Below are 20,451 nucleotides of genomic sequence, written 5' to 3' on the forward strand. Positions count from 1 at the left end.
ATCTGAACAGGTTACAGTCACCACTACTGTTAACAAATCTGTCAACAAAAAAATGGCATTACAATAACAGTAACTTAGTGGTATTACAAGTGGTATTACAAAAAGAGACGAGCATATTAAATAAAGGTGAAATTAGAGAACATCAGACTGCTTTAATCAAGCTAATACTTTTTAGTTAAAATGTATACCAAAGAATCATTATAGTCAAGTAAGTCACAGCCTGCAAACATATTTATTATGGCATGTTTTGAAACTGGTGAATGTATTCCTTTAATTATTAAGGAGAGGTATTCACAATAATTAAAAAAATGAATCTTTATTAAATGAAAAGAATTATTCTGGCAGGTCAAATATGAAATAGAATATACAAAAAACTTTACATCAGTTTTCCCATTCACACAAAGCAAAAAAAAAAAAACATAGAACCTGAAACTACCAATTTCATTTCATTTTTATAAGAGGAACAAAGAATGAAAACACACCTTAATGGCAGTTAAGGATCACACAGCAGTAACCTGTGCAAAATTCCCAAGTTACGGAGGAATAAGAATTAAAATCTAAATACTGTCCTTCTAGAGAATCCAAACTATTTTGAAAATATAGTTAAACTTTAAAAACCATATCCAAAAGTACTGTTGTGAGAAGTAGATACATAAGAGATATGAAGAATGTAAGTTTGATAGCTTTAGAAACCCTGATAATCTAGTCCACTGTCCTTAAAATGTAATCTTTCTTTATTATTGGTAATGAAAATAAACAGATATATCTAGATTTAAATGTCTTGAAAAGTACAACTGGCAAGATTCAGTATGATTGGACAAATAACGGTAAAGACAATGTAAAAACGAAAAAAATAAAAACATTTTTCTTAGTGGTTTGTAAGTGCCTAAATCACATCCTTTGGCATAGCTGACCAATTTTATAATACACTGTTGTTTTGACAAGAAATTAAAAACTAATTGTAATGAAAATAAGAACCCAAAGGTAGTTTTACTTTATTGTACAATAAAATGCATAAAACAAGTTTTCTTATCATTCTGTGTTCATTTTTAACACTCTTTTTCTTTCACTGTCTCCATTCAGATACTTGATCTTCATCATGTATAGTTCAGCCCTCTGCTCATATATATATATTTTTTTAATATAGGTTCGCTGGTATCACATGAAGTCATTAAGTTCTGCCTCAATGGCAGCTGCCATTTCATCCGCCTCTGAGCTGCTTCCCTCTTCATCTTCATTACTTGAATCTTTACTTGATTCACTGTCTGAGTGTTCAGCTTCATCTCCAGCACCATTTCGTTTGCGTTTATGTCCCCTTGAACAAAAAAAAAAAAAAAAAAAAAAAAACAAAGGTGAGGTTTTACTATAGGTAATACTAAAATTACAGACTTGCAGAAAGTATTATAAATGGAGAGGAAAATGCAATACAGAAATAGATTAAAAAAATGATATAGACATAAAATATATGAATGCATGAACAGAAAATAACTAACACCCCTAATAAATGAAGTAAACTTAAAAAGTTGATTACTGCAAAGGAACACAGTACATATACATAAGCGTATAGAATCAATGTAGGCTACAGATTTCTTAAATTTATTCCAGCTAGAATTAGTCATATATTATAATATAGTAAGAAAGTAAGTCAAAATGTATATATAGCACATTTAAAACAATTGAAGTTGACAAAAGTGCTGTAATGAATAAAAAATAATCAATAGTACTCAGGAAAGGATAAATAAACAATACAAAGCCATAAAATATAATAAAATAAACACACACCACCGGAGGCACAAGCCACCTCAACAGATAAAACTGTTCTAACGTTGAAGGGTAATGAGTTCCATAACTTGGGGGCTATAATTTAGCATATATAGTCACCTTTTGATGTGGAACAACAAGCAGCTATTGGTCAGGTGACTGCAAAGATCTACCAGGGCAGTAGGGTGTAATAAAATCAGAAATGTAAGAGGAGTCTTGGCTAAGAAGTGCACTAAATACAAACAATAACACCTTAAACAGGACCCAGTAATACACAGGAGGCCAATAAAGGGAAGCCAGGATTGCGGATATGTAATCTCTTATTTTTACCCGTTAACAGTCTACCTTCAGCATTTTGGACCGGTTACAAATTAGCTAAAGAAGACAGACTGAAACCAATATACATTGAGTTACAATAAATAATTGTGAGGTAACAAAGGTGTGGATGACCATCTTCAAGGTGTTAAAACAAAGGAACAACTTAATTCTGGAAGTCACCCAAAGTTGGCTTTTACCACAGAGTTGACTTACTTATCAAATTTCAGATCAGTGTCAAAAATGACACCCAGATTCTTAGCATCTGGCTTTACAAATGGTGAAAGCTGACTAAAACCGAATGAAGACAGGTCAAGGTATATATTAGGGTAAAACATAAGAACATGTTTTTTTATCATTTAACTGTAGAAAGTGATTGGCTATCCATGCCTTTATTTCCGTTTATTTCCTTATAACAGTTCTCAAGTATCACCACACTTTAAAGGAAAATAAAGATGACATTCCATCAGCATAAAACTGAAAGGATACCTTATATTTTCGAATGAATCTCCCCTAATGTAAGTAGATAAAACAAAGAGAGGGAGGGCCCCAAAACTGAATCTTGGGGGGACACCATAGTTAACAGTCTCTGTAGAAGAGTACTCCTTTCCAATATTAACCAACATGGTTCTGTTGATTGACTATGAAGTAAAACATCTGAGGAAAGTACCTTGAATGCCAACAAAATGGTCAAGGCGTTGAAGGAGTAGGTTTCAACTGAGTTTAATATAGCAGATAGTTCCAACAATATTAAAATAACACCATCTCCAGAGTCAGTGGCAGTCAGCAAATCTAAACATATTGTTTATGTAATTTTCCCTAATGCACAAAAAATTGTTATTTTGTCTTGGTCAACATTATGTAGGGTACTTCCTTTGGGAGGAAAAAAAAAAAAAACTTTAATGCAACTCATAATTGTGGCAATAAAAAAAAATTGCTGATGATACAAACCAGTAAATATTCTTTTTTTAATGCTGAAATGATCAATAGACAGATAGATCATTATCTGTCCAAAATAGGAAATTTAGCTTTTTACAGAAACTCAAATATTATAATAAAAACAAACAAACAACAACATCAGCCAACCGTATGACCAAAGAAGAGTAACACAAGAGAAATCCAGCCATGCAGCATTCAGCTGTTGTCTGCCACTGGCTAAACAGTTCAAATTACTATTAATGTTTATAGATTTACATTCCTGCTAGCACATATGAGGGTCAGGATACAGTATGTGAAGTTGTATTTTTAAAACATCCCTAAATAAGGACAACCAGAAACAGTTATAATAAAACAAAACATGCACATGACCTCCCTGTACAGTTTACTACAGCTGTTATTACTTACTGTCAAGTAGATAACATACAGTGTCAGTCTCTTGGTAAAAGTCCAACCTAATCTGCCAATTTGGTAATACTGTATTTCACTACATGAATAGTCAAAACCCGTATGTTGTCTCCAGAACATTGTTTCATAAACCTAATCTTGCCATCTCATTTGTTTTCTAGGATTACAAAATATTAAAATTATCTATATATATATATAAAATCCCTATGTGCGTACAGGTGTCCATGTGTGGGTGTCTTCTGATGAAATGCGCATGCGCGGGGCACGGTGCGATGCGCGATATTACTGTCAGCGAAAGTTAGAGGCGTTTTATGGAAATACAAACCAGTATTACTGCGAGAGGAAATTAAAGGTACACAATACAGTGACGCATATTACAGCCACATACAAGACAGTATTACTGTCAGAGGAGATTAAAGGCATACTACCGACACGCACTCCTGTATTATCGCCAGAGAAAATTAAAGGTATATTACGGACGTACAAGCCAGCGGACGTACAAGACGGTATCCTTCAATAAGGGCGCGCACAGGCATCCTTCAATAAGGGTGCGCACAAAAAGGCGAGCCTTAAAAGGGCGACCTCAATTGGGCGCAGCGAATAAAGGCGCGCGTAAATAAAGATCTGCACCTTTGTTGCTCTTCACATATTCCAGAGCCATTTGAACTAAATTATCTACGAGCGCCTTTATTCGCCGCGCTCAATTGAGGTCGCCCCTTTAAGGCTCGCCTTTTTGTGCACGCCCTTATTGAATAGAGCCGTACAAGACAGTATTACTGTCACAGAAAATTAAAGACACACAATACATGGCGGCAGCCCACGAAGAACGGTCAGCTCAGCAAGTAAACATCAACAAAAGAAAGGCTGAAAGAAAGAAAAATATGACCAACAAAAAGAATGAGGTCAAAGTCCCTTGCCATTTAATATAGACTGTTCCTACTAATGTTTATGCACTACTGTTCTAGCGCCTGTTATTGTAACGGGCTAAAAGACTAGTTAAAATATATATCCCAAACTCTTCTCTGCTCAATTCTAAACTGATATTCTTGTCTGCTAACTTTTCTGCCACTATCTTAGCTAGGTTATTTTAATGTATTGTTCTACTAACTTTACAGTACACTGGGTGCTTTTTAATATATGGATAGATGTTTCCAGCAGCCTGCCTATATAAAGGAAGCCTTTCTTAAGAAGCCATGCAGCTTGATTAAACCTCAGTAATTAATTTATAGTACAACATAACTCACTGTTACAAGGTGTAAGAAAAAATATATAGGCAATATACAGCTCCTCAGATGAAACATAAGTATGGTAAAGGGTCACTTTTGTTTGATTCCCAAGTACCTTTTATGTACTGTAGGATTTTAATTTTATAATTATTTTACAGTATAATGGACATTTCATTTATAATAAATTCAATTAATATAAAAGATGATGCAGTATATGTGGGCATCTTTTTTCAAATCTTGTGTCTAGTTGTTGTTTTTGGTGGAGGATTCCTGTTTTCCACACATATACACATTTGTCTCTGTATTTCTTCATTTTGTGATTCTAAACAGATCCCATGAACGTATGTCTGCATACGGGTGTGGTTTCAGCTTGTTGCCTGATATCCAAGGTATAAGAAGATGTCAAGTTTCTTCACAAAACCACTGCATAACCCATATATTTCAATGTTAACGACTCACTAACACCAGCGTTAACCAAGGGTATCTCTATATGCTTCCGGTTTCTTTGTAAATTCATATGGCAATTAAGGTTGTTTATATGGGCATCTTTAAATATGCATATAACTACAACAGTGAGACAGGAGTTGATAATATATACTATGTACCTGAAAATGGATATCTAACTATTGTACATTATGAATACAAATAATTGTGGTTAAGAACAGTCTGCGTGAATTTAACTAGTTAAATTATAAATAATAACTGTTTAAACATCCATTTGCAATGACATTATTTAAAATGTATTTAATTTTTTAAATCTTTTATATTCAGTATCTTGTTATTTTGTTTTACTTAGACTTAATTTACAAAAATTGGTGTGTGCCTTCTATCCCACAATTAAGTGATGTTTGGTCACTGACTGGTGCTAAAATTGTAATGCATATACAGTGGAACCTCGGGTCACGAACGTCTCGGAACACATACAAATCGGGTTCGACCAAAAAGTTTGCCAAACTTTTGTATCTGTTCACGGCCACACAGTCGGGTGATGAACAAGCCAGTTTCCCTTCCGGTTCGTACGCGCCAATGATTTCCACACGTGTTCAGTCTCTCCCTGTGCATTCGCTGTGAACTCTTTGTGCTCTATTTCGTTTCCTTTCCGGTTCGTACGCGCCAGTGATTTACGCACATGTTCAGTCTCTCCCTGTACCTGTACAGTACATTGTTCTCGGTCAGACGTGCATCACGCAGAGGGACTTTACCTCAAAACTGTAATCTCCTCTCCACCCAGTTCCTCCTCACTTCCTTCATGCCAGAACTCGACTCATGCAAGGTTAGTTTTCTTGGTTGTTTATGGTTAGTTTTTGTATAAATTATGGATTTGTTCAAATGTTCATTTTTTTAATGAGTTTAAAGCACAGGGGAAAAAAAAGTTTTTACAGCGATCGGTTCGTAAGGCTATTAGTGTGAACTCCTGCAATGTTACTTTCTTGGTTGTTTATGGGTGGTTTTTAATAAAGTTCAGATTTGTTCAAATGTTCCTTTTTTTCCCCCGTGTTTAAAACTCATTAAAAAAAGTGTTTACAGCGATTGGTTCGTAAGGCTATTAGCGTGAACTCTTGCAGTGTTAGTTTTCTCTGTTCAAGGTTTTCTCAGTGTTATTCAATGTTTTCACATTTAGTTTACTATTACACTGTGCATTCTATGGTATAATTAAGTATTGTTGTGCTTAAAAATCTTTAAAAAAATATATTTACATTCAGCTCGTATGGTTCGGAATAGATTAATTATATTTACATACAATCTTATAGGGGGAAATTGCTTCGGGTCACAACCAAATCGGGTTGCGACCAGAGTTTCCACTGTAATTAAAATCTGAGATTAAAGAGAGTATGTATCATGAGTTCACTGTGACCAAGTCTTAACAGATGAAGGCACTACCGGGTTATTTATAATTAAATAATGTATACCCCAAAATAACAGTGATATTAACATAAACAAGAATAAAAAAATGAATGAATAGCATTATTGTATTAAAAAATGTATACATTTTTACCTACAATCCTGTTTACTAACATACTTCATCTCCCTCTAACTAAAACCTTCCAACCCCTATTCACAGTTTAATCAAGATTAATATCTGATTTTATTTGTTATGTACTCTTTATTTATTGTGTTTCTAAACAGGAGTAAAGCTGCTAGACTGAGTAATACAATTGAATAGGCTGCATAAGTAACTGTCTTTTACTCACCACGTCTACACTAGTACTATATATTATATTAATATGCTATTTTTACCGTTATTTATGAGGTTATTTATACTTTATTATTACTGCTCTTCTTTATAATTCTATCTTCTTAAAGTGATATCTATCTCTGCTTATCAGTATGATGACTAGCTCCATTAGAGTTGCCATAGAGTATTCCATAGTACGTATCTACAATAACAATAAAAAGTCTTACTTAAACTACATGAAAACGTTTTCTCTGAAATAATAAGAGAGCCCATCAAATAGATGTGTGGCGACAGTGAAGTTGTAGCATTTGGTGAATAGCTACTTTATCTAAACAAAAGCAATACAAACTAAAGTGGGAGCATAGCCATGAAACATTTGGTGAATTCCTGTGTCATCAATAAATGTAGCACAGCAGCCAGAGGACAGCTAGAAGTTTTTGGATTGCTAAAATCTGAAAATCATCACTGTGTAGCACACATGCAACTCTGAGGGATATGTCTCTTGAACAGCCTTTCTTGGAAAGAAAAACGCAACATTTGTTTGTACTTCACTTACACTCTACAAGTATCAGTTGATCGACACAGTTACAATGCCTGGAGCATAAGAGCAATGGTGTATGCAGCATTTACCATAGATGAAACATACTTTCCAGTGAAATGCTCAACTAAAGCTAGCCTAGTTCAATAGGTTGCTACAGAATATCACTCATCAAGTGTCAGCTTTTTAATTTTAATGAAGAGTTTATGACAGTAATTAGAAAAGAAAAGGAACACAGTTTGAACAGAACTACCAACAACACACAGAGACCATCTATGCCAGGCAACTGATAGTCATAACTGATAGATATTCCAAAAGCTGTGATGGATGGACAGACAGGCAGGCAGAGCAGGAAATCTGGCTTTTTAAAGAAGCTCTTTTATATAAATAAATACATAAATAGATAAATATATACATAAACACACTATGGTTTGAATGAACACCAGAATGACTAAAACAACAATTTATTTCTTTTATAGCCCATAATCACACAAGGAATGGCCTCAATGGACTTTAATGGGCCGTGTTTTTTGACTCCCCAAGATGACAAAAAAAGGAAGAAAATTTAAAAATAAGGAAAACTTCCGACTTGAATGTCACAAAGAGGCATTATACAGGTGTATTTCCGTTGGTATAAAGGAACCCCAGTGGCATTTCTGGACACACTTCTGCTAAATAATTTTTTGGCTGAAAGTCTTCAGTGTTAGCGTGTCAGAGAGAGAATATGCATCAGTTTTGTTTTCTATTTCTCCACTACTACATCCAAGGGGTCCAGAGTGTGTTTCATAAAAGATCCTGCACTTTTAATCAGCTTGTTGATTTCGTGGGCACCTCTTGAAGTGATGTTATCAGCCGAGCACACCACAACATAGAAAATTGCACTGACAATCACAGAGCTGTAGAAGATATAAAGGATGTCATTTCCCACATTAAAGGAACACAGTCCCCTAAAAAAAATTACAGCCTCCTCTGCCCTTTCTTCTATGTTACAAGACCAGTCCAACCTGTCATTAATGTGAACTCCCAAGTTGTAGGAGTGCACCAGCTCTACATCCACTCCCCGAATAGTGACTAGACATAGAGGCTCTTTGGTGTAGCAAAAGTCAATAATCAGTTACTTGGTTTTACTGATGTTAAAATGCAGACAATTCTCTTTACACCAAGAAATAAAGTTCTGAACCCGACTCCTCTCTTCTGCCTCATCCTCCTTATTGATACACCCGTAAGAGCAGAATTATCTAGGAATTTCTGCAAATTACATAATCTGTTATTATATTTATAGTTAGAGGTGTACAGAGTGAAGAGAAAAGGGGACAGGACAGGACTGCACACACATATATACCTACAAATATTTGTATGTGCCTAAGTAGATATATATAGATATCTATATATAGATATATAGATATACACTACCTGGCCAAAAAAAAAGTTGCCACCTGGATTTAACTAAGCAAATAGGTACGAGCCTCCTATTGGATAATTACTGCATGGGCGATTATCTTTCAGCTGGCAACAAGTTATTTAACCCCAACTGGTGCAATGAGTTGCTTCTCATTTCTTAAACAACCATGTCGAAAGACACATCTCGCGGTCGTGGAAAAGATGTTAGTCTGTCTGAGAAGGGTCAAATCATAGGCATGCATTAAGCAGAGAAAACATCTAAGGAGATTGCAGAAACTACTAAAATTGGGTTAAGAACTGTCCAATCCATTATTAAAAACTGGAAGGATAGTGGGGGACCCATTGTCTTCGAGGAAGAAATGTGGCCGGAAAAAAATCCTGAATGATTGCGATCAGGGATCACGTAAACGTTTGGTGAAATCAAATCGAAGAAAAACAACAGTAGAACTCAGGTCTATGTTTAATAGTGAAAGTAAGAGCATTTCCACACGCACAATGCGAAGGGAACTCAAGGGATTGGGACTGAACAGCTGTGTAGCCGTAAGAAAACCACTAATCAGTGAGGCAAACTGGAAAAAAAGGCTTCAATTTGCTAGGGAGCATAAAGATTGGACTCTGGAGCAATGGAAGAAGTTCATGTGGTCTGTTGAGTCCAGATTTACCCTGTTCCAGAGTGATGGGCGCATCAGGGTAAGAAGAGAGGCAGATGAAGTGATGCACCCATCATGCAAGATCTTGTTGAAAAATTAATGCAACACTGGATGGAACTAAATCTTGTGACATTGCAGAAGCTTATCGAAACAATGCCACAGCGAATGCGTGCCGTAATCAAAGCTAAAGGCGGTCCAATGAAATATTAGAGTGTGTGACCTTTTTTTCTGGCCAGGCAGTGTATATTATTTATATATATATATATATATATATATATATATATATATATATATATATATATATATACACACACACACACACACACACACATACATACATACATACACCCTCTCTCTCTCTCTCTTTCTATATACTCTTCTTCCTTCTGCACCACACTGTTACTTCTATCTTACAAACTGTCATTCATTTACAATGTTAGGCACACTGCAATGTTTTCTCTATCACATTTTCAGCATCGATGCTGCTGATACAGGCACACTTTGATCAAGATAAATGTAAATGTGCATAGGATTCACAATATGTAATTTATACAAACATCAAATTTACTTTTATTAATCGGAGTCTAAAGCAAGGCAAGAAATCTTTCAAGAAATAACCTATGTCTCCAATGCAGGAAAAGAAGAAATCTTACATCTGTTTTCTGTGGAAAGATAAACAAGTTGTGATCTTACTTATGTCTGATGATGTTGCAGCCACTTTCAGTTTTGAGAACGGTTGCCTCAGTACTTTAAAAAAAAAAATAAACGTACACTATTTCAAAGCAGTATGATTTAAGGTGGAACTTTAATTGATATTTTTGTTTAGAACTAATCAAGTGGATAATTTAAAATGCATGATAATGCATTCTAAAAAGAGAAACCCATCAGCTTCCCTTATGCATTATTACACTGTTCTTTGCTTCAGCATTCCTACACATTTTAGATGTAGCCTCTTGCTGGTATTTTGGAGTACTTTTGAATTCAATGCAAAGTTCAAGTCATTATAATTTACTTTAAAATATTACTGAGAAAGCAAAAAATACTGTGAGTAAGTTAGCTTATCTGAAAACTTGCTTTTCCAAAAATGTGAAGCAAGTTAAGAGAGATCCTCACCAGATTGTTGTATACAACATTCAATAAACTCCCTGCAATAGTCAGAAGATGATGGCAGAAATTATACACACATACACTGTAATCTGGCCACATAACGCATGTTAATTTGTTACCCTAAACACTGGTTGTGGCTTCAAGAAAGACGAACATAAAAACATAAAAAGTAAACAGCACAGATGAGAAGCCAAAAAAAGAAGCAAAGAGAAAAATTCAGTCCCTTTTAGTCGTTAAAAATTCTAAGACAAAAACTTTTAAATTATTTCTTTTAAATTAGGTGACCAAAGCATAGGACCTAATACAAATTATTTGTCTTAATACTTAATTCTTACACCATTCCTTTATGTGGAAACATTCCACACCTTTAATATCTTTGGGTGTGTGTTTATGGATGAGCCATTTCAATTAAGACAACAGGCTTTCAATGAGAACTTTGCACTATTATTTTAAATGTATTATTATTGTTTTCTATTTCTTAAAACAAGTGTGGTTTACTTATTTTGATTCAGCTCTAACAACTGAGACTTGGTCCAACAGAAGAAGGTCATCCAAGCATGGTAGGAGTCAACAAATTAATGGTTTTACCAAATGTTAATGTGTTAAATAATTAAATACCAAATCCTCACATTTTACTAAATTAAAGACACATTTCTAGGAAATGTTGCTCAAAGCTATTTCATGAATTTAACACTGTGCATTTCAATGGTTAAACTTCTTAAAGGGGAGTAACAATTTTCTCTAGCCTGGAAGCTGCAGCCAAACCAAAACATAAAAAACAATTAACACAATCAAACATAAATAATTAATATATTTTTTGATTTTCTCACAAAGCATTTTCTTTCATACCTGATTGTAAAGTTCTAAGCAGTATGTGATTTGAGCTGTTTAGCGGAGACTTTAAGAAGGCAAAGATAATTTTAACCTTGGCTTTAAACAAACCAGCCACTACACTCAGTGGTGTCATACGGCATATACTAAAATCCTACTCGCGTAATTAAGCATAATATATAATACTGGAAAAATAAGCAACATGACAGCCAGACACAGAGCGTGACATTTGTTGTTACTATTTTAAAAGGTCAAAGCTCCAGCCACATATACATTTTGACAAGCAAGGCGCTTGTCATATTACAAACTAATAGACTATTTGTCACTTGTTATACTTCTTTTTATAAACTGGCAGACAACACTGACAAAAGCCAATCAAAACAAAAAAAAAATGTGCAGTCTCTGCACCTATGGCTTTTGGCACACACAAGTTAGTGTCCAGGAGAATAAATTATAACAAGTACTGAAAACGTTAGGTTTTAAACATGGCTATGTTTTTAAAACAGCATTTTTGGTGCTCCGCTTCTTTGTTTTAGCTTGCTTTACACACTATAATGACTGAATAGTTTTAGGTTATATTACACGAAATGTCAGTAAGGCTCAATTAATCAAAGATTTAATTATTCAGAACGCAGTGAGCCAGACGAATAATCTTCTGAGTGATGTATTACATAGAGACTGAAAATTAAAATTACAATACTGCTACTAGTCTTGGTCTTTCCTTGGAGGAAAGGTTATAGAGTTTAGTTAAGTGCCACAAACAAAGAATACAGTGGCAGCACTATAACAAAGAAGTATAGTATAGTCAGCTCTTTGTTTTCAATTTAATAAATATTGTCCTCAATACAAAGCATGAGCTGTTTACGGGTGAAATAAAACCCAGAAGACTAGAAATGTTGGTGATAAATGATACTTTCACACTATACACTGATGTCTGCAATCAGAAATTACTATCAAGGAAGCAAAAGCATATCTAAGAAAAATAAAATGTAGTTTTACAGACAAGTCCTGCCAGCTAAATGAAAAAAATGGAACAACAACCCATAAAAGTATTAGGTTTCCCTACAGTGAAAGAGTATAATATATATGTTTGATTTCTCAATAAATTAATTATATTTGAACTGACATTATACTTTAGTGGCCTGACGCTTTATGTGGCTTGGGGATATTGGGCAAGTGTTATTTATCACTTTAGATGACAGGTATTCAATTTCCCCAGGCAAAGTAAATATGCAGTAGTGAATAATGCCCAGTTGATGGAACCACATGCACTGTATTTCTTTTTTTAACGTTCTGTCATCAAATTGTAGCCAAGTGATATTCTAGTTAGCTTTTTAATACTTAAAATTCTGTACATGTAAAATGCTATTTGCTTTGAACTTTAGCAATTGCCTTTAACTTGACAGTCTTTTTTTGGTAAGATGTTTTGAAACAGTTCTCTAAAAAGGCTATATACGTAAAGGCTAACTGACTGAAAAATCAATAAACTACTGAGGATGAGTTATTAGCTAACATGTATTAATATTAATTTATCTGTTGCTATTGGGATTGACTGAAAAACAACAATTTAAATAAGGCCACCAACATAAAAAACAATCACTGCAGTCCAAGCAATATAAGTCGAAGTGTAAAAGGTGTTTGGGTGCTTCAGGTAGCTTTATATCATTTCTCAAAACTTGAAAATTAAAGCTATTCTGATGAGAACCTAATGAGTTTGTTTATAGAAACAAGTGTAAATCCCAAAGCTAATATTAACAGAGTATGATTACCAAAGCTATATACTGTACATTATTTATATCTTTCTGATATTAAATATGTTAGACCTCAAAACGCTTTTAACAGAATTGTTTTTAGGGCAAGCGAGGCATAGGCACACTGCAGAGTTTCAATGATTCTTTCATCTGTCTCCAAAATACAAGTAAAGAATGAACAATTTCTTAGCAGGCACTTAATATTTTTAGTAATCTGAAAATTATCAACTGATATTTTAAGATATTCTCTTATAAAGCCATTTGAATCTGAACACAAATATCTCTTTCTTCCTCTCACTGCAGCTTTACAGAAAATCCTGTCTTCTGCATATATTTCACGTATGTCAAAGCTGTAATAATTTAAATATAATTTGACTGGGTCAACAAATTAGAGTGCATTCATTATTTACTCAAAAGACCTTGTGTTCATAATAATGGATAAATGCCTTAATTACTGAATTAAAAAGCTAAAGTGAATGCTAGAGAATTGAACATTAAAAGCATTATTAGAGATGGAAAAAAAGCTGCTTAAGTGCTTATTGTAAATGTTGCTGTAAACAAACATAAGTGCTTTTGTGATTCAGTGTTTTGTATACATCATATGTTCATGATAATTCACTGAAGAAGTACTTATATTTAGGCACATCATGTATTAGAGTTGCCATTTTTTTGCAAGTAGCTTTTAAGAAAAGAGAAAGAAAATTTCAGCTAAGAAGAGCGACTAACGACTAACAAGATGCGCATGGTAAATTAAGACTAAAGTGGTCCTGTGCGAGTGAGTATTGAAGTGTGTGTGAGACTGCCTTGTGATGGACTGGCTCTTCTGTTCAGGATAGGTTTCTGACTTGTGCATGATGCTGCTGGGATAGATGAACAACAGTCATGAAATAAAACTGGTTCAGAAAAGTGAGTCGCAAAAGTATTCTGAAGTAATATAAATATACAGTATTAGTATTTTAGTATATTATATATATACACTAGCCGACGCCCGCCATAGAATACGTCGGTGTAAGAATAGGAACGGAAAACAGTGAGAAAGGAATTCAGAAATCAATAAGAAATAAACACTTCTTGAAAGATGCAGTGTGCATGTAGAATTTCCGGCCAAGCAGGATTACATGTGAATGTGATAAATAAATCAGGCTTTCCGAATTTATGTACTATGGCCATGGCATCCTGATAGCTTTGTTGCATGTATCTTGGGCTTCCTGGAAATGTGGACGGTAATATTATCATTTTGCCTACACGTACATTGTTATTTTCAGCGTTTGCTTGCAGTACGTCTGATAGTCCTTTGTATTGTTCCACGCGCAGCTCTTGTTGATGTAATCTGAGATAGTTGAGACGCGCGCCCTCCGTTTTAACATATGCATCTAAGACGTACTGTTGGAATAGTTTGTTGCTGGAGTGCAAAATACTAAATGTATTCCTCATTGCTAATCTGTACGCGTAAAATTGGCATTGAGTAAGCCTTATTTGCTTGGCGGTTCTTTTATCAGGAACATGTTGTAAATCTTTGTGCCAGCCAATGTCTCCGTAAGGGAATAAAAGTGGGTAAACCATAGAATCGCAATTCATATTGAGCGTGGAAATCTGTTTACAGGAGTTGCCTATGGGATAGATGCAAATGTCCCTTTCGGCAGGCGGTTCGCGATCTTCTCCGACGAAAATCGCTGCAACATTTGTGTGACATGTCAGGGCATTGCATCATCGTAAATCCTGCCTAGGGTTTTCCTTGAAAACCATTCGTACAAATGCTGTTGGATTGGACTGAGCGATTTCAGGCATGTGTTTGTATGATTTAGCGAAGGGGTTGATGGTTCTGAGCATGGAATCTAGCTGGAGAAGTAAATTTTTGCTGCATGCAGAGTTTGCTTTATTTTGTAAGCGTACTTCAGTAGCTTGCGCTGTGTCAAAAATATACAACTGTCCATATCCTGGAGAGGTAGAAGTGTTAGCGAATAGTGAAGAGATTTGGTGATAAATTTGCCTGTGTATTTTAAAACAGTATGGTCCGTGGCCAGGAGGTTGAGTTATCTGCGTACCCATGGAAGCAAACGCTAGAGAAGAGTTGTATTCTCGAATGTGTTCATGATCATTTTTAGCTTCTGATGTTTGCTGTGTAAGAAGCTGTTGTAAAGACACAGGTGGCTCCCGCAAAGGTGGCAAAGCTACTGTACCATTGTGGCAGTACCGGGTGGGTGGGACCGGTTTTGAAGTGGAAGCAGGACGAACCAGAAGAGAAATATATATATATATATATATATATATTAAAAATACACATACATACATACATACACACACCTCTTTATCTGCTTGTTAATGCAAAAAAAATCTAATCAGCCAATCAGCTCAATGTACTTAGGCATGTACACATTGTCAACAAAACCTGTTGAAGTTCAAACCGAGCATCAGAATGGGGAAGAAAGGTCATTTAAGTGACTTTGAACGTGGCATGGTTGCTGGTGCCAGGTGAGCTGGTCAGAGTAGTTCAGAAATTGCTGACCTACTACGATTTTCATTTTTTACAGAGAATGGTCTGAAAAAGGGAAAATATCTAGTGAGCGGCAGTAGTCTGGGAGAAAATGCCTTGTTGATGCCAGAGGTCAAAGGAGAAGGGCCAGACTGGTTCGAGCTAATAGAAAGGCAACTGCAATTCAAATAACCACTTGTTACAATCAATGTATGCAGAAGAAGAGCATCTAGGAATGCACAACACATTGAACCTTGAAGCTGATGGGCTACAGTGGCAGGAGACCACACTGGGTGCTACTCTTCTCAGGCAACCGAGGCTATAATTCTCATAAGCTCACCAAAACTGGACAATAAAAGATTGGAAAAATGTTGCCTGGTCTGATGAGTTTTGATTTCTGCTGTGACATTCAGATGGTAGAGTCAGAATTTCAAGTCAACAACATGAAAGCATGGATCCATCCTGCCTTGTATCAACAATTCAGGCTGGCGCTGGTGGTGTAAAGGTGTGGGGAATATTTTCTTGGCAAACTCTGGGTGCCTTTTTTAAACAACTGAGCATTGTTTAAATGGCACAGCCTATCAGAGTATTGTTGCTCACCATGTACATCCTTTTATGACCAAACAGGTGTACCCATCTTCCGATGGCACCGTCCAGCAGGATAATGTGCCATGTCGCAAAGATCAAATCATCTCAAACTGGTTTCTTGAACATGACGATGAGTTCACCGTACTCAAATGGCCTCCACAGTCACCAGATCTCAAGCAAATAGAGCACCTTTGGGTTGTGGTGGAATGGAAGATTCTCATCATGGAAGTGCAGCAACCAAAATCCCTGAAGAATGTTTCCAGCACCTTGCTCAATCTATGCCATGAAGAATGATGGCAGTTTTGAAGGCAAAACAGGGTCCAACCTGGTACAACCAAGGTGTACCTAATGAAGTGGCTGTTGTCTGTCTGTCATGTGATTACACGTACAACCACTGGAACTAGAACCTTAATCTTGGTCTTAATTGAAAACTTATGGCATGATACATGCTGGAGAAAAAAAATTTGATTGGCAGCAATCTCTGGAAAGTTATCAAAGTAAGCATATTTCTTATGGCAAACTGATCGAGAAAGTGACATAAGAGAGTGAAAAAGAAAAATAGCAACATCTGCCAAGTGTGAAACAAACTGCAGAAGCCGATTACCTTAAAGGAATAATTAGATTGAAAACCCCAGCATTCTTGGCGCTAAACCTGCTAGTACACATTAACTACTAGGGCCAGAACCTCGATTTTGGAAGGACTGCAGGTCTGTGTGTTTTATAATCATACTAGGGGGGCTTTGTGTTGCCCACCTGCCATGACTGGCTGATTAGATTACTTCATGGGTAAGCAGGAGTACTGGCGTATCTGATATACAGTGAAAGTATATTTTAATAGTCCATGTATACTGTCAAAGTTAAAGGAGTAGGACCTCTTTCTTATATCTCTGCATGCCCCAGGCATTACTTGTGGCATTCTGATTAACATGCCAGTGTATTCACATGGTACCTTTAGATCATTGCATTTTTAGAGAATTCCACCAATGTTACCAAATTCATCATTTTTATATATACTGACATTTGAACATCATAATCTAAAAACAGTGCTGGTATTGTCTAATGTAGTTTACTTTTTGCCATAGCAATGAAGTACAGTATAAATAAAATATTACTGCATCTTATAAATGAATTATACCAAAACAAAAACAAAAAAAACTGACTCCCAAGTACTGAAACCTTTGCAATATCTTTTAAAATAGTTTCTAGGGCAGCCAACTGTCTTGTTAAGTCACAGCAGCTGAATAGAGCTATGAAGGTGCAGTGTTCAGATGAAATAAAACTGTCCATGACAAGTCTCACAGTTATTGTAGTTCCTAACAAAAACTACATGATGAGATGGGAGTTTCCATAGAAAACCCTGCACAAGGTTCTTGAAAAGCACCAGTCAAGGAGAAATATTGAAAATATGTCAAAAAAACCATACATTTCATTTTAAAGAAACAGAGAAAATCAGCACCACAATGACTCTGTGTACAACCGGGTATCCATGAAAACTAAGTAATCAGGAGAGAAAAAAAATAATCAGGAATTCAACTATGAAATTCTATGGTTATTTAAAATTAATTATTGCCTTCCTTGGCTGACCAGAGAAACAGTAGTTTGAAAAGAAATGCCCACATACTTAGAAAATCAGTTGATCAAATATGATTAATGAAAAAGTCATATATAAGATCTCATGTGTAAGAACCTAAGACTAAGCTGAGGACATCTGAAAGATCTGTAGCTTTTAAGTTTATCATAGTGTGTTTCAATACTTTTTTGTTTTTGTTTCCACCAAATAAATTTACATTTAATTTTCAGGGGCCTTCCATGGTGTTGATGATTTGGTGCCAGCCTCATACTGGTTTACTAGGGATGGGCTCCTGTTGTGAGGTTGTTGGTGCATGTGGATATATCTGAGATGTATGCCAGGCTATTTAAGAACGAGGGAATGCTATCAGCATTTTTCTGACCTTTACAAATAAAAAATGAAAAGCACTTCATGTTCCCATAAAGATTTAAATGAAAATTCCAGTTTTTTTAGCTTCAAAATGTTCATAATGCCCCACATAAAGGACATTATAACCATCAATACATTGTTTTCTACGAGAATGGCAAAATGTAACCTTTATAAAAGATAGATTGATAATGGAGATTGACAAGTGGCCCAACCTCTTGGTGAAGCACCCACAAAACATAAGAAACAGAGCAGAACAAGCATCCACACAAAGAAACCAAACAATAAATAAAAAAGAAAAAAAATTACAAAATTATACGAATCAACATAATTCACAACATTGACAGAAATTATAATAACCAAAGGACAAAAAAAAGAAAGAGGCCATAAACAGGAATTTAAATGTAAGCTGGGGTAGTGAGCGTAGCTCAAACATAATATTAAACATATAGGGCATTGGGATTTAAGTGAAATAAATATGTAAGGAATCAGTTTGTTTTTGAAATTTGATATTACGTAATTATTGTAATGATCAATGTCAAAGAGCTGCATTTAAATGTTTTATGATTATATACAACAATAAAATGTGAAAAAGTCTGGAGAGGAGTGAACTGTAGGATGTAGTCAAGATAAAAACAATTTTAAAATCATTAGTCCAACAAAAACTGCTACGGAACAATGGGAGTTATTTTGGTTGTTTTATTTTGTTTTTTATGGCATATAAGATCGTCACATATTATTAATGTGCATTAGCTCAAGAGCAAGTTCATAAAGTAGATTGAAATATTGTGACTCTTATTAAAAAATAAGGCATTTTGTAATGCAAAGTCACAGCCTATCTACCTTGAGCTAGACTGCAGGTGTTCACTATATGCATCTATATATATATATAATTCTCTAAGCCGCCACCAGAGCGGGCAAGACACCCATGAAAGCATGCAGGAAGGAGCCACACCCACACCCATGAAAGCACGCAGGAAGGAGCCACGCCCACCAACTCTAAGACCATTGGATACGACGAAAACTCGCAAAGCCACACCCACCAACTCGGATGCGACACCTCAGAAAACACGTCGTCATTTCTGTTTGTCTGTGCTACAGTTCACATGCAGCTCTGAGCCATGTTGACTTTTCGGTTGCGACGCACGATTGCGTGCAACATCGCAAACTGTTTTACACGCTACATTAGGCAATTTGCATCCACAACAAACATGCGTCTTCTTGGATGGTCCTGCAGGAACACAGAAAACGTTTCCCCGCCCACTAACACTCTTCATTCCCCGGCCCGCGTCCACCGCATCCGCGACAAACATGCATCTTCTTAGATGGTCCTGCAGGAACACGGAAAAGGTTTCCCCACCCACCAACACTCCTTATTCCCCGGCCCGCGTCCACACTCGCTCTCTAGGCATTCCCACTGCCTGCTCATGTGCCTGGACGCAACAACTCACCGACCACCCTGCAAGTTGCTTTCGTCTGTGCTAGGAGTCCACATGTACCTCTGTGCCATGTTGACTTTTCATTATTCTTTTCGGTTATGACGCACGCACCACCATCGCAAACTGTTTTACACGCCATGGTCTTAGAGTTGGTGGGCGGGTCTCCGTGAGTTGCTCTTGCGAGCGGGCACATGACCAGGTGGTGTGTATGCTTTGAGAACGAGGGTGGACGTGGCAGGACCACGTAAGAAGAGGCATGTTTGTCGCGGATGTGAATTGCTAAATGCAGCGTCTAAAACAGATTGCCATGGGTATTCCATGGGATCCTTAAAACAATCCTTTAAAACTGAGGTTAAAACACAATGAAGGAAGCAGTCTTTAAAAACCAATAAGCCCTGTGCCTCGGTTTCATTAGCGTCTCACCTGCTTCACCGATGCAGGCCCTGCAACAGTCGAGACGCTCTCTCAGCAGCTGACCTTCTCTGTGCCTGACTCCACTATAGGCTGCAACAAAATTATGAAAGTACGGGCGCATTTGTTTCACACAAGCTGTGCGTGTGGGTGGGTTGGTGTTAGTTAGTTACTCGAAGGATTTCAAGATTTAATATGCACAAGCGGTAACACTGCAAAAGCAGCCCAAACCAGAAAAGACGGCTGGCAAAAAGTGGCCGACAAACGCGTGTGCATTGTACTTACTGAAAGCAGCGTTATGGATTTTGCAAATGTTCATTTTTTCCCTCTGCTTAAAAAACATTTAAAAAGCGGCGTGATTATGCAGCGTGTAAAACAGTTTGTTTGTCGTGGATAATTTGCCTTTTACACGAAGACAATTTCCTGTTAATACTTCATTACATTGATATAGCGGTGTTCTCAGTATTCAAAGCGCTATCCACACAGGGAGGAACCGGGAAGCAA

General features: G+C 36.2%; 1 protein-coding gene across 1 annotated transcript in view; it reads right to left on the bottom strand.

Annotated features, from left to right (window-relative positions):
• Nucleotides 1–300: 300 nt before the first annotated feature.
• Nucleotides 301–20,451, bottom strand: part of ctdp1 (CTD (carboxy-terminal domain, RNA polymerase II, polypeptide A) phosphatase, subunit 1) — a 140,222-nt gene continuing 120,071 nt past the window's right edge. The window contains exon 13 of the mRNA XM_028817195.2: nt 301–1,315. Coding sequence (XP_028673028.2) covers nt 1,159–1,315 — 157 coding nt within the window. The 3' untranslated portion in view covers nt 301–1,158. The remainder of the gene's footprint in view (nt 1,316–20,451) is intronic.

Source organism: Erpetoichthys calabaricus, chromosome 13, assembly GCF_900747795.2.
Source record: "Erpetoichthys calabaricus chromosome 13, fErpCal1.3, whole genome shotgun sequence".
Classification (NCBI taxonomy): domain Eukaryota; kingdom Metazoa; phylum Chordata; class Cladistia; order Polypteriformes; family Polypteridae; genus Erpetoichthys; species Erpetoichthys calabaricus.